Source organism: Rhea pennata, chromosome 1 (genome assembly GCF_028389875.1).
Source record: "Rhea pennata isolate bPtePen1 chromosome 1, bPtePen1.pri, whole genome shotgun sequence".
NCBI classification, from domain to species: Eukaryota; Metazoa; Chordata; class Aves; order Rheiformes; family Rheidae; genus Rhea; species Rhea pennata.
In genome coordinates this window covers 59080264-59096183 of record NC_084663.1, presented here as the reverse complement: position 1 = coordinate 59096183, position 15920 = coordinate 59080264, and the positions used below count along the sequence as shown (strand labels likewise).

General features: G+C 40.1%; 1 protein-coding gene across 1 annotated transcript in view; it reads right to left on the bottom strand.

Moving 5' to 3' along the window:
- Positions 1 to 1327: 1327 nt before the first annotated feature.
- LARGE1 (LARGE xylosyl- and glucuronyltransferase 1) overlaps positions 1328 to 15920 on the bottom strand; it is a 286606-nt gene continuing 272013 nt past the window's right edge. The window contains exons 14-16 of the mRNA XM_062588926.1: positions 12892 to 13038; positions 8931 to 9126; positions 1328 to 4473 (exon numbers count right to left, since the gene is read on the bottom strand). Coding sequence (XP_062444910.1) covers positions 4276 to 4473; positions 8931 to 9126; positions 12892 to 13038 — 541 coding nt within the window. The 3' untranslated portion in view covers positions 1328 to 4275. The remainder of the gene's footprint in view (positions 4474 to 8930; positions 9127 to 12891; positions 13039 to 15920) is intronic.

The following is a 15920-nucleotide window of genomic DNA, read 5'->3' as shown; positions in this document are numbered from 1 at the left end:
ACATACAAACCACATGAAGCCTATCAGGTAAAAAATCAGTACTGCAGAAATAATGTGAGCACATTTGATATTCGAACTCAAAAAACAAGTGGCGGAACTGCAGGTACAGCTGCTAATTCCTTTATGCCATTGAGTCCAAGATGATGATTACAAATAAAATAAAAACTGCACATCTCAAGTGGAACTAGATTGCTCACAAAGGAAACCAACAAGCTTGGAAGGAATTATTGAAAGTAGAACTTGGAAAAAATTCTGACAGATACTAAGGTCTATTCAAGATAAATAAAGACATTTTCTAGGGCTGTCAGGTAGGCAAATGTTAAAAAAACGTTAGCCAGAAAAATGATAGGATGGAAATTATAGCCAAACATTTGAATGTACATGTTGTGATGACAGAGATAAATTACAGAAGCATATTAGAGGGTTACAATAAGGAATTAAATAAAGCTAATTACTTTGGCTAAAACTTACATTAAAGACTCTTTTATATCAAAGGGAGAACCACGAAAACAAAAAAGGAGGATTAGGCATCTGCCAGCATATTATTATTTTGAATAGTAATTATGGCTGAAACATGGTGGAATATCAGAGGTGATGGAATACTGGATTTGGAAATAAACACTTCGGATTCTGGTAGTGGAAGAGGCTTAGTGAACAGAGTAAACAGACTCCAACGGCTCAAGTGAGTTAACATTTTTGGAAAGGAGAGGAAAAGTGAGACACAGAACAAAATTTGTCAAGTTAAGATCTCAAATTAGAAGACCGCAAGAATTTTGTAGGACTTTATTTCTGATCTCTTGACTGGGAGAAGGTTAGTATTTAGAAAAAATAAAAACATAACTTCTTCAAAATTCACTCCCCCTCAAAATTTCCTTGGGTTAAATTAGACACAAAAATTTTAAAACAAAAAATCCACACTTGTTTTCTTTTAAAGGAGGAATCAGAAGCCCTAAATAAATAAACTAAAATCCTCAGATTCAAAATGGAGGAAGCTTATGAGTAGCAAAGTAATATGCTATTCCCCTAGATAAATGAAAGACAAGGACAAGGAAATGCTGGTATGATTCAGTTGTAGATTTCAGAAGTTATTCAGACCAAATAGGGAACCTTAAGAGAATGGAAATCAAAACTTTGTAAAGCTGAAAGGAAGGTATATAATATTTAAGATGAAAATTGAGCAAGCTAAGAGGGGCTCTGAAGAGCAAATAGGATAAAGTTAAAACTGAAAGCACACATTTGCTCAGTACCTCAAAACCAGGAAACCTGAGATAACTGGTAGGCCACCCCAAAGAATAAGCAGAGGGAGTAATTAAAGACAATAAGGACATTGGCAAGAATCTAAATGATTTATTTGCATCAATGTTCACCAGAGAAGGTGTTGGAGTGATGTTTAAATGAGACTCACACTTTCAAATAACAAAGATAAGGAGAGGTCATAGACTGAAGACTCAAGAGAGAAGTTGATGGAACAAATCAATAAATCAAAGGCATTAAGTCACCAGGTTTATCTGATATTTCTTGATGAGTTCAGGAGAAATCTGAGAATTAACAAAACTGCTAACAAACATCTACTATAGCAGAGGACTGGAAGACAGTCAGGGTTGTAACTGGGTTGGAGATTTTTTTGTTGTTGTTATTTGTTTTCATGGTGCTGGAGTAGTCCTGGCAGTTAGAGACAAGCAAGTAAGACCCAATTTGCTACCAGGTAAATTGGCTGAAATGTACTAAAAACCAGCCCTCATTTCTTTTGAATTATGAAGCATATAGACAAACATGACATGACAGATACAAGTCACACAGTGTCTATAAGGAAAAGAACAGGCTCTCTGAAATTACTAGCAATCTCTGAGCTAGTTACAACAGCCAGCATACCTAAGCCTGTCTTAGAAGTCCCACAGCTTGCTGAATCTATAGGAAAGTAGCAAATGATTACCTCCCTGCTCTCCCATCTTCATCTCATGGGCATCAAAGAGAGTATAACATTAGTATTGCTAATGGCACACCCCAGTAATGTACAGGTCCATGCTACAGGTTATGTTGTTGCAGGACAATCTATTCCATCTCTGGCCAATACTGTTAAGCTAAAGACAGATGCACATCTGGAAATGAAGCTACTGTTCAGTGGTTACACTGAAGCTCCAGAGATTTTATGTGAATACAGCCAGTATTCAGCCTCTCTTAGGATAAGCTTTGATGTCTTTCTTCACATTATATGATCAACAGGACTTTGTGCTGTAAGGTTCTTCTCATTCGCAATAGTCACACTGACCTGGGCCTTTAATGGTGAGTGATATGGAATTTGGGGACTCAAGATTTCACTTTTTTTTTTTTTTTTTTTTTTTTAATATATCTTAGCCAGGACTGAACAGTCATTTCACTGCTTCTCAGCTTTTCACAGTTTTTTATGCAAATCTTTAAATGAAGCCATTAAGAACAGAAGAAAAGTACTTTGGAAAATTACGCAGTGATGTATTCATATGCAGCCAAGACTCCCAGGGGAAAATGTAACAATTACGCACAGCTTCCCGCCCCTTTTTATTTCCTGTCAAAGACGTTGCCTTTTTTTGGCTTTTCTTATATATACACAGCGTGATGAACTGATATTTGTAGTCTAAATGTCTCGTTTAACCGCGTGGTTCCCACTGTAACAGAAAGCTCTCGTAAAATGTCAGGTTAGAAATAAAACCAGGCTCTAGAGGGATGAGGCAGAGAGGAAAGTGGAAGATCGAGTGGCTAAAAACCAGAATGGAATAAAGTGAGCAGAATGCAATGTGGGTCCACTTAACAGCCTAGTCAGTGGTATTGGTAAGGACAGTCTATGTGGGTCTGGGGTAGGGAGAGAGACACACATTTCTCATTGAGTCATTTCTGCTTTCTCTATTAACATTGCAACAGAAATTACAAGTAGCCCTGCAAGGGGTAGTGCATTAAACCTCACCTCCTTATCCAATGTAAACACAACATTAATACTGAAGAATAAAGAAAATGGTAAAAAGTCCAGTGTTTTGTTTTGTGTTTTGCTTGTTAAGTTTCCTGATCCACCCTCCAGAATATTCCTGTGTATATTGACGTTGTGAACTTGACTAGCCCACATTCAAGCAAACACTCACATTCAGATTCCCAACACATTCTCTTCTCCCCCTCGAATGGGGAGTTTATTCCTAGCACTTCCACTCCTTTTATTTATAAACTCCTTTAACGAAGTAGTTCTGAGACCTTGTAGCAGGCAGCCGGGTAGCACACAGGCTACTAGTTCCATGTTTATGTTTCCCTGTTCAGCAAAGAAGTTCACTTAAAGCCCAAGGCCCAAGGCCTTCACGGTCGGACATGCATCAAAAGAATCTACAAGTCAATATCCCCCAGCACAAAATGCCTTCTATGGAAAATCCAGTTCTTGCCTAAAAAGGATAAAGAGTTACAACCAGGCCCTTTATTTTACGACACATACACGAACAAGTTGATCTGGTGAAAACAAGCCTTACACTAACAAGTTTTGTTCACATTCTGGCAGAACTATTGGCTCCTTTACTGAACTACCAGAACTGAAGATGGAAAAGGAACATAAGGGTGACATTTCCTTGGCAAGGAAAGGATGGCATTTAGGACTGCAGAAATGGCAGGGTAGAGCATAGAGGATTTTCCTGATAGAATTAATTTGAGAATAAAAGACCAACAGATATCATGTACACACCTAAACCAGTAACACACCTTCTCTAGAGTGCAGTATTGTATAAGCGTCCCCTTCATTTTCAAGGCTAATTCAGACCTTTGGCTTATCCTGCATTAACAAGGTCGTCTATGTTAACAGGGCCACTGTGAAAGTTCACGAGTAGAAGTTCCCTTTCAGAGTAGTGCAGATTTGAAATTCACAGGACAGCGACCCGAAGATCTTCCTTTACAGATAAAAAGCATGTCAAATTATTAAATAGCAACATGAAATCCTATATTCTGAAGGTCTGTCTTTGCTCTGCAGTTAAGAGAACAGCATTCCTAGTCCGTCCCCATTCCCCACCTCCTGTTGTATGATGGGATTGCAGCTGGCCCCTCTCATTCACATCTCACAAATGCTAAAGCTGAAAGGCCTGGGGTAGTCAGGGAAGGGGCTAATGAGCATAGTCTGAAGACATGTCACTTCAAAACTCTACTGTTAGAATTGCCAGGTATGATATAAAAAACAGAAAGTATTTCTCAGTTCAAAGTTTAAAGACTGGACCCCAAACATGAAGTGGCTCCTCCCTTCGGTGTCTTTGTTTCCTGTAAGTGGGCTCCATTGTGCTAGCTGTTGTTCTCTGCCGTGAGATATTTTAGAGCTGCAAAGCCGTAGTGGCGTGACATATCCTGCTGGAATTCCTCCTTCAAGGTCTTGAGACAGATGCGGTATTGCTTGTTGGAGCGAAACTTGGTGATGTCAAAGCTGGGGGCATGCGGCATGTGGATCATGTAGGCGTTGGGCAGCACTGTGAACTCGTACTCCTAGAAGAGAAAGACACCAGCTGTGAGGCATGTTCCCAAACCTTCCTGCAATATATCTCTCTAAAACCTCGTAATCAAAGTTGCTCAGTCATATGACAGTGCAATGTAGATCTCAAAAACAACAAACCCATAAAGACACGCTAACTCATAAAGATATGCTAAATCAGCATTCTTTTCTTAACTTGCATTTTCTTGGGTTTATGACATACTTGTTACCTCTTTTAAAAGATTTTTTACTCCATATAAGCCAAGTAATGGGGAGATAGTGCTGAAGTTGTGTCTGAAGTCATATTTGCACCAGTGTGACTGCTGCCAACATAGCTGTGAGTGCAGAGAGTAAGAACCTCAAGCATCCATGCAAATGCATGCTTTTGTCCCTATAATTTATCTTACACTGGGTGCTGGAGTAAGCTATAGTCACAAAAGAACACCTTGGGCTATATATGTTACTTTGTCTTTATACTAACATACCTACAGCAACAAAACTGTTTGAAAGTATGTAGAAATCTGCAATAAAGGGAGAAGGTGCTATCTTTCATAGGCCAAGTGTGAAAAGGGACATGCTAATTCCATATATTTTGAGATGTTTTTATGCAAATTAGCTTCTCCTTCGCAAAGTATGAGACACTGGGGTAATTCTTCCTCTCCTCTGAAACTACTTCACTGATTTTATATAGTTAAGTCTGACCAAGATTTCTGATAATATATTTTGTCATTTAAAAATGGTGGTTCTCAAAGTTTTACTTTCTCCTGTTAAGAGTTGTTTCATTTTTATAACTATGTATATGATCATTAGAGCAAAGCTAGAAGAAGACTTGATTCTGCAGCAAGCTATAAGGGCACTAGAGTAAGATTAAAAAAGAACCAGGTATCTGCTCCTACAAGGCATTAGGAAGAAAAGGGACTTGAATCTCAGTGTTTTGTAGCCAAACTAAGTGCCTTAACCACTCAGGTATCACCTCTTTCTTCGTACGAACTTTCAGAAAGTCTGAGTTTGGATGGGATGCAAAGGACAAGAAACTTTGAATCCTCCAAAGACAGAATTCCCGTGGTCCTTACCACTCTCTACTACAACTGTTGCATTGCCTCTTCAACCATGACTGTACAAGATAGTAAGCAGTGAAGGAAAAGCCACAGATTTCCTCCATAGCATGTTGGCTATAACGGAAATGGTGCCTAACTTTGCCCACTCCAGTTACTTGTAGATTAAGGGATCTGTGCAGAGATACAGAGTATCTGTAGCACAGAGGCAGAGTATTGTAAAGTATTCCCTATATTTCTATAAAGAAATTTATGGGTGAGAACATGCTTGTAATAAACGAGAGTGCTCCCATCTTTATATTTCTCTTCACTTAACAAAATCCGATCAACCTGGAAGAAACTCAAAACTGCTGGGTCATGACACTATTAGAATCCAACTCTTTGAACAACACCGCTGGAAATGAAGCAGCTAATGCTGCAGTGCTGTCCCAGAGACATCTATGAAACAGTAGTACATGCTGGACAGGCAGGTGCAGATGCAGCTTTTTGGCTGCTCTTCATTATGGGAGTCCTTGTACACTGCTGGATAGTGCTGAAGTGGTAAATCTTTGTGTCAAGTGACAGTACTGTCATATTTAGGAATGGGACCCTCCAAGCTTCTGTTTGTGACAACATGCATACAGTAAAGGCAAAATAATGTGATGCTCACGTGCAGAACACCTTTAGCTTGGGCAGATTTAGAACTAATGGGGAACCAAACACAGAAACAAAAGCTAGCCTAGCATGGTGGAGTGAGGAGAGCAAATATAAGCAACAAACGACAAAATACATCTCCACAGATTCTTAATGTCTAGGGCTGAATCTACATCTGAAGATACATTTCCCTCATACAATCTTTTCCTTTCTTTCTGTTTGTATGTCAAGTCTACAGCCCTGCAGGTCAGGTCAGGTCTGTGTTCTATAGGGTAAAACATTCAGCACTGCAGTGCTCCCAGCCCTCTAAAAGGCCTTCAGCCACATACATTGTTCCAAAAGCTTAATGGTCTGCTGCTAATAAGCCCCTTTGAAAGATGTTGGACTGGAGTCCTGGAAAAGGGGAAGCTCACAGGCTAGTTTCACAGTCACTGGAAGAGTGGGGAAAGGTTTTGAATGGCCCATCTCTATTATAAGGAAATATCTCTTCAGAAAGCAATGCACTTGCTGGAAGCTCTGGCCCTACCTCACAGGTTATAAATTCTTTAGACAGACACTGCCATTATCTATGTATTTGTACAGCATTCAGCTCAGTGGACATGTGCATGCCCTCAGAATAATAATTACGATTATCCCTGCACTGTCTGCTGCTCTGAAGGACAATAGCCACACAGGCCCCTTTAATGGAGGTTCACACAATCCTCTTGATGAATGCTGGAGTTGTGAGGAGCAGTGAAATAATTCAGCTGAGAAGCTACTCTTCCTGCTGATAATGGAGCCAGCTGAGCAGCTGCAGGATCCTGATCTGCAGACCCCTCGAAGCAGAGGAAGGTCTTGTGGGTGCTCAGTGTTCCCTCTTTTTAGGGAAGAGGTGTTGTCAGATTTATCCTAAATCCCCTCTGTTAAGTTAAGGAGCAGTGAGACAGAAGAAACAGAATTCAGGAGAATTCAGGATCAAAATTCAAAAAAGGAGGAGCAGCTGGGAGACTGAAGGAAGACTAAACAAGTCTCAGTTAGGGGCACATCTTAGCTAATTACAAGGAAAACAGAACAACAGGATAGTATAGTAGATTCTGGGCTGGCACAGGGAATGCTCCTGGTATTTCTTGCCATAATAGGGGAAGGTAGCTATGCAATTCCATGCCTCCTCCAGACTGAGATTCTGTAGGAGACTATCCTAGTACTCCCATTACTACAGACAGAAATTTATTTTCAATACCAAAGTGGTTTTAAGACTGGAAAAGTTGTAAAAGCAATCTCCCAGAATCAGTACCAGAATGGCTAATTAAAATAGCTGCTATGATCAACTTTTGAAAAATCTGAATTCTTCTGCATGATTCTGTATGCTGGGCAAAACAGTCTCTGAATGAGTTAAACTGTGAATGCTAGATGAGCAGCCACTAGAAATGTAAGCTGTGTTACCCAGATGAACAAATATTTAGTATTTATAGTGGCACTCTCCACTTTGATTAGTGTTTGGAAAGTGCACTGGAAAAATTAAAGTGCTATAGTTGAGCAAAGTGTTATTATTAAGGATAATATAGTAGACTATTTTTGTTTACTCTGCAATCATTTTTTCTCAACATAAGTAGCTGAAGATTCATTGGGAATGCCCTTTTGCAAACAGAGGTGAGTGGCAGCCAGCCCAATGGGACCATGTGATATCATAAGCAGAAGTAGAAAATATTCCTTCCACATTGGTGCCTGCACACAGATACACTGTATCCCCATCCTAAACTTAAAATCTCCCAGTAACATGCTGCACTGCTTGTGCTTCTCAGCTCCATGCAAATTGCTAAGGGGTGAGCAGAGAAGGATCAGCTGTGTCCTAGACCCAAGTTCTTATTGCAGAAGCTAGCACAGTGGATTGTAGCTGGCCAAAAATTACGGTTTCCAGTTAGTATGAGATGCTACTAGTTCAAAAACTGGGATCAGTCCACAATGAACTGAAACAAAACTAAAATACATATATATAAATAAAGAAAATGCCATGGCCAAGACCCTGCTGACTGACACACTGGTTAGAACAGAAGGGACATGCAAAACCAGCCATTTCAGCGAGCATCAGTATTGGGCTCCCACAGAGTGATAATCACTTCCAGTCTCTAAGATGTAGGGCTGTGGCAGGGACCATTGCAGCTCTGAGAGCTCTGGTGCCAGTCTGGAACTTTCTAGGTTTCCCTGTATTTTTTATTCTTATACATTGTGCCCAGCAGCTCCACCCTAGAGCCACAGAACCAACAGGCAAATAGCCCAAACATAAGATACCTGGATCCTTTAGGGTCTGCCACACAGCCAGAGATCATGAAAATGTAAAGTCCTTGGCATTGAGAAGATAACATTGTAGATTCAGGCCAAAAAATGAAGATGCTCACCTTTGATTCAATTTAAGATTGTTTTTTGAAAGCAGTTGGGACTAACCACATTTGTGTAACTAAAAAACTTCCAGCAAGCTCTATAGCATGCCTCGTAGGTGATGAGATTGCCAACGAATGCTGCAATACTCCAGTACGTTGTTAGGGAAAAGGAGAGCACAGCAGGAATAGTACCACTCTGAGACAACAGATTTCTCAGCACTGATAAATGAATTCACTGAGACACTGTTCTTCTTGCTTGACAAGTACTAAACTGGGTGTTCTCAACTCAAGAAGTACTCATTAAAGATTTCAGTAAGGCCAAAGGAGCAATTTGGTGATACAAAATCTGAATCTATTCCACAGAACATGGATATATTTAACTATGCTGCTGCCCCTGGGTAAGATATGGAGAAATTGTCTCCTCACCTGTGCATCCAGTTCCATGATGTGAGCTACTTTGTTCCAGCCAAATCCAACAAACCGCCTGTCATATTCAGGGCAGTCCTTCCTCACGACAACGTATGGCTCGAAGTCTGCTTCCCACTCAACGCGGTAGGGGGTGGTGGCTGTTCGCCATTTGGCAAAGTTTGTTGGCGCGTGCCCTTTTGTCCAGACATGATACCTTAAACAGACATTAATGGCATAGACATGGGGAAGCAATTAAATAGGAGGTATCTTGGCAAGGCTTCAGAAAGTTACTTGCTACATAGAATGCTCAAAAATAAGGACATTAACTTGCAGTTCACATCATCATTTTCAGGACACATTAGAGGCAATTTCTAGGACTATTTCCAGCAGGCTTCCCAGACTCTCTATGTGCTCAATGCTTAAACACATGTAGTTGGTGAAGGATAGTATGAAAAAGCTACCTAACACTAATGCTAGTGTGAGAAACAAAGTACACAGACAGTTCATCCGCTCTAGCAAGTGCTGTCTGTCTTTCCTAGCAACCAAGTGGCTGTAACAGTACTCTAAAATCAGTACGAAATTCTGCAGTTCAGATAAGGCCCCTGATAACTAGCTATTTCTGCAACACAGTGACATTCGTGGTCTGTTTGATATGTAATTTTATAAATTGTATGAGAGATACCTGCAGCTCTGGATAGATGGTCCCTTTTATTAATTACTGTTATTATTATAATAGGAGCCAAAGTGCCTAATTAAGTTAATAAATAAAAGACTACATAAAGGCTTTCTGCTGTACTTTTTATATTGTGGGGAGTGCCTACATGATCCAGAGTAAGATAATCAATTTGATTTACAGAAAAAAAATCCTTTTATAGTTTGTTAATCTTATTTGGACCGCAGCAAGTCCCTTCCAAGCACAGCTTGAATCTACCCCATTATTGTCAGTGTCAATGATTCTCTGATCCACTTACTCTTCTTACACCTTCCCAAAAATCAGGGAGACAGGCTCTTTCTGCACAGATTAAATAACGAAACAAAGGCACAGGAGGCAATCTGTATTACAGTGCTCTGAGATGTGTAACAGAAGGGGCAAAACAAACATCCTGCCAGTGCATAAGGTAAGGTACATTGAATTCACAGGGATGACTCATATGCTAAAAGTGGAGAGATTTAAGCATTAACTATTTACAGAATTAGGACCTAAGGCAGTATTTCAACCCCAGGAACTCTGATAATAGCATTTTAAGCCTTCATTGCTCAAAACAGAGAGGTAAAAGCCACAGCCTAGGAGTTTATGTTTTGGTTGTATATTTGTATAGCTTATAACTGGAAAAACAGAGAACTGGTTCAGTTTCTCTGACTCTCTTTGTTAACAGACTGTGCAGGAGGACAGAGATATCAAGACAGCAACTGGAACCCAAGTAATTTGTGTTCCTTTGAAGGCTGCATTTCTACATTGTAGAAAGGTTGCATCACTTTCAGATATCTGACTTGTGGAAGTTTCGTCTTATTTTCTACAGCTACTGTTTCTTTGTTTAAATAAAATTTCAAAGCCATAGTAAACTTTGTTAAAGATACCAAAATGAAATCTTTATTCTCAGAGTGTTCTTGCTCCCTGTCTTTTCCTTCAAAGCTTCATGTTTCAGTGAGAAAATGATTTAGTGAAATAAAAACATTCCTTGTTCTGTTCTCAGATGCTTAAGCATTTTGCTGGATTGTAGATGCAATCAATTAATTACTTAATCAGTTGCTGATTATGCTTTCTCAATATGATGCAACTTCTACCAACTGTGATTTTCCATGTGACTGAAAGTAGTCTCGGCAGTACAATTTGTATTTCATCAGCTACCACGCAGTCACAAAGTCGGCATATCCTCATGAGGCACAGTCACAGACAGAACCAGCAAAGCCAGCAAGACTGCACAGAGCATCCCACTGCTGTGGAGGGTTTCCACACAGCATACCTTGTCAGCCACAGACGCTCATGAGTCTCCTCCTTTTTTCTTTTGGTGGTGACTGGGGGATGTAATTGAGAGCTGTTTTGTACTTCTTAGCTGCTCAGAGGCAGAAAAGGTCACCATTTGGAAAAGAGGTGACAAAAGCAATTTCACTGAGGGAAAGATTGTAATCTGCCATGTGGTGTGAGGGACTAGGATGCTGCAGGCACTCTCAGCAATCACTGTCACAGCAGCCCTCCTCCCAGCTCACTCCCACCAGCTCAGCCTCGAGTTGTGGTGTTATTAAAGCACCTTGAAAGTGGAGGTGGAAATTCTCAGCCCAGATCACAGCTGTTACATGGCTGTTGATAGATTTGAGCAATGAAACGAGCCGAAGAAAGCTAGGGAAGTATTTGTAAAATGTCCCACATTAATATGTAAATGAACTACAGACCTCATGTCCTTCAATTTTTATTTAACCTTGCTCTGGCAAAACTCCCACTGATGTTAAAGAGACTTTTGCCTGAATTAGACTCAGTGAAAGAATCTGGCTGTGTATGTAACATGCCAATATGCTGTATAGCTTGAAGATAAAATCTGTAGTTGAAGACCACTGCTGTGCAGGCTGAAAATTTGATTGTTGATGGAATGTAGCATCAGAAGTAAAATCCTGAGGGTGTTACGTTCCACTAGAAAGATCTTTTTCTTTCAACTACGGGAGAAACAATTTTTTTCTATCAACAAATCTCTTGTTAATTTGTATTTCTTCTACCGTTAAAGAATAATTGGAGAGGGAAAGATGCTTGTTCTCTTAGTATACTTGGACAATTTTCCAGAGAGGCATGCTTCCCCAGTATCTCAGTCATCTCAGGTTTCTATTTCAAGGCACTCCCTGGTAGAGGTAGTGTCAGAATTATGTTCTGCAGGACCACACAGGCTATCTGTTACGATATTTGCATATAGCAACATGAAGGAAGAGTTTCTGCTGGAATGAGAGAGGTGTATAATACAGGGAATAGGAGAAGTGTGAGAAAAGCTCTAAGGTAAGGGAAGGCAAAAAAGAGCTCCTTTGGCTATAGTAGTCAATACTACACCAATACATTTTTACAGTTTTTTCATCTCTAGATCTCAAAATACTGTACAAAGGAGAGGAGAACATTGTTACCTGCCTTTCACAAATGGGGAACAGAGACATAAGACAGTAAAGTAATTTTCATACCATCTCCCAGAAGAGTAGTAGTGGAGCTGAGAAGAGAACTCAAGTTTCCTAAGCTCTTTCCCGTGCAATACCATAAGGCCATATTATACTCTTCCTGTCACTGTAATGTTTAAAAACATCTACTAATCATACCTTACCGCACATTCAAGAGAGTTAACCCTTGGTAGTCACATTTTAAAACTGAAAAATACGAGACAGATAACAGAAGTGACTTGCTCACAGTGCCAGGAGGAGCCTACTTCAGAAAAGAGCTCAAAATTCAGGTGTGCCTGGCTTCTCAACTTACAGCAGAGCACACTGTTTTATTTCTGCATTAAGAAACTCTATTTAAGCAGCTGTTTCATACTTTAAAAGAACACATGATAAGCCTGCATTTATTTTCCCGATTAGTCAGTAAGGAGGTGAACCAATGAAGAGAGAGAAATTATTTTTGGACACATGAGTGATACAGCTATCTGGATAATATTTGACAGCCAAAGAAGCAAATTACATGCACACAAGCGTAATGGTCTTGCCTGATTTTGCAGTGCAATAAGAAATAATGAAAATAAAACAAATAAAATTTAACAACTGAAGTCCTGAAGTAGTATAATACTAGAAAAAATACTGAGCATACAGATGGAATATATCCACATATGATGCTGTTCACTGCCTCGCGGTGAAAGGGGGGAGGGGAAATCAAATACATTTCTTAATGGAGCTAGCTAGCTAAGAGAGAAAGAGAGAGAAATTAAATATTCACAGAACAGTAAAAAAAAAAAAAAAAAAAAAAAAAAACTTTAGAGATAATTACCACAGGTTCAACAAAAGCACTTTCTGCTACCTGAACGTGAAGAGGGTTCCCATGTCCAACATAGACAGCAACTCTGCTTTTGACTTGGGGAAGGAGAGGCGATAGCGTAGAGTCTCAAAAGCAGGTACAATGAGAGCTTTCTTGGTGTTGGCCAAGTCTAACTGAATGACAGACTTCCTGGCAGAGAGAAACAACAAATACGAACAGGAAAATTTTAACTCAGGGAAATTACTTGGCTTTTCAAAATAACAAGTAGAGAAAGTATAGTTTAATATTGTAAATGTGACTGTGGCTTACATTTTTCCCCTAAGTTGTCTTGTTCTTCCCCCCTCCCTTTTTCTTAAGCTACTACTTTAAGAACAACTAGTATAATACTTTTCAAAAAGAGTATGGTATCTGAGAGCAATCAGTGCTACCTGCATGTCCAGGGCTGCAGAGAACTAAACTATCACTGGGTACAGCCAGCTAAGCACTCCTATAAGAAGTTACATCTGTCTGTGTTATTACAGATTATGGGAAAGAGCTGCCCAGTCAATGGCAGTTCTGACAAAAAGGCATTTGTCCAGAACTCAGGGGACTTTACAAGAGGAGGAGCTGTGCAGTGTGGTTATACTTCAGCCTCGCCATTGTCTGTGCTTGGTGAGCCATCACACTTCCTTTCAACCTCTGATTTAGAGCTTCGCATGTCCTGAGAGGTGAGTGTAAACTCCTTTTGGACCAGCTATTTGTCCACAAAAACACTGGTTGCCACAATGGTCAGTCTTTGTCCCAAGGCAAAGCATAGATCTATTGCAACAGGATGTGATGCAAATTAGCAAAAAACGTAAACTAATAGAATTTTTTTAAAATTATTATTGTTATTCACGCATACCATAATGTCCAGAGATCACAACTCATTTGTGCTCAGCACTGTACGTAGGGCAGAGAGGCTGTTCCCTGCAGAGCAGAGCTGTGCACCGAGTGCACAAAGACACTTTGCTCTTTGCCTTCTGCTGCGAGTTGTTCAGTGCCAAAACTGTTACAGAGCGTGTGTGCGCATTCTGCATTTTGCACCATAGAGCCTCTCTCTAGACAGGGGCCGTAGGGTGACTGTGGCAGGAGAGCAACAACAACAGCTTAGCAATCTTATGCACTGCCCGCAGAAGGTATTCAGCCTTTTCTTTCCCCACAGAATAAAACCCAGAGAGGAGAAAAAGAAGTTAATTTTCATTCCCAAACTGAATCTTACTATGCTTGCCATTAGAAATAACTCTGTCTTGATCTTCCTTTCATTATCCTTATATTTCATAAGAGAAATCTCCCTCTCTCCTCCTGTCAAAGTCAGTTCACCTTAACAGGATTCATTGTCCTGACTTTTATGTCACTGCAACAAGCAATCAAGGATAATGCTGACGAGCAACAAACTCTCTACTGCCTTTTAAGATGAAGGAATTGAGATCACCGTCATAATGCCAGAAAGGACTGAACAAACCACTTTTCTAGGCCTAGAATACCTAGAATTCATTTCTATTGCCATCACGGAAGAACAGGGTTATTCAGTAAAACTTGAACTTTAGTGAATTCATACCAGTCCTGTGGGCTTGTTCTATAAAAATAATCTGTTTTCAGTGACTTATTGGAAAGTTTGCATTGTTTAAAGAATCACTGCCACATTCCAGTAAACTTTTCACAACTGAAGAATTTTAACAGTCTCTTATTATAACTTTTCTGTACTTTATCCACTATCTTCTCCCTCACCGTCACTTGGCCAAGGTATCTGCATGTAAATAGATGACTCCTTCACAATCAGCCTCCTCGACCTTCCTGAATCACTGAGCAGTGCCAGCATCCAGACTTGATGACATTCCTAATGATTCTTTCTCTTTGCACCTTCTCTGCAAGCAGTGCATGCTAATGTAGTTTCTCTGACAATATCTTTGTCTTTCTGGACTTCATTCAAACTGTCAGCTTTGAGCTATGCATTTTTGGGCATTCATTTCTAGGAAGCAGCAGGTGATGTCTGCTGTGATGCTCACTGTTCAGGTTCTACAAGGAAACAGCAGCTTCAGTCTGTGGTGTTGCTATCTTTTTGTCTGATGGCGAGCTCAAAAGTCCCAGGCAAATGTCAAGGTCCAATTGTGCTCGGCCCTGTGCAAAGAGTTGGAAACAATCCTGCCCACAAAAGTTCACAGTCAAATGTAGGACAAAGCTGAAGAAGGTGTACATATCAAGGGTAACAGCAGAGACTGTGAGGTGGAGTAAATTGTGGTGAAACTAGTGTTCAGCATGACTCATTTTGTAAGATACGGTACACAAGCAAAAAATGATATGGATATCAATAATCCTTGCTGCACACTCCCTACTTCTATCAACTGCAAGTTTAATATAGGTGTCAATGGCAGAACTGGGTATTGGAAGAGTAGATGACAGTACCCTTATGAATGAAAGTGAAAAGAAGCGTGAACAGGCAGATATATGAGACTGAAATCACTGGCACAATCAAAAGTGAAGATGAAAAGACAGGTAAGTGGAAAGAAGTAGATATCTGGAAACAAGATGCTTGTGGTGGATGTAGTCAAACACAGAGAACTGGTGAATGTATTTCAAGGGTGCAATAACATAGTGTGATAATCTATGCAGAAATAATTTCAAGAGATACTTGACTATCTGAAGGGGGGGAAATTACTATGGCCAAAGTGGAGGAGTTCACCATAACTGAGCTGAGGCTTGAGACAGGCTCTGTGAAGAATTCCAGTAGCATGGATCTCCAAGTAGAAGAACAGCGTGCTTTTGATGGGGGCCAGATGACACAACAAACTAAAGTAAGGGGAAGAAGGAATCAGCAATGACATCCGGATGATGAACCTCAGTGATAAAGAACAGCAAAGGCCATGTTAGATGTGGTAAAGGCAGGGGGGATTTGGTAGAGAAGAAAATTTCTTTCATTTCCTTTAATAACCTTAGCTGGCAGTTTGGTCCTTAGCTACGCAGAAAACATGATCATCCACATGGAAATGTTAGTAAAATGGACTGCATGTATAGCTCAGAACATACTTCTTTCGATGTTTTTGATCCTTACT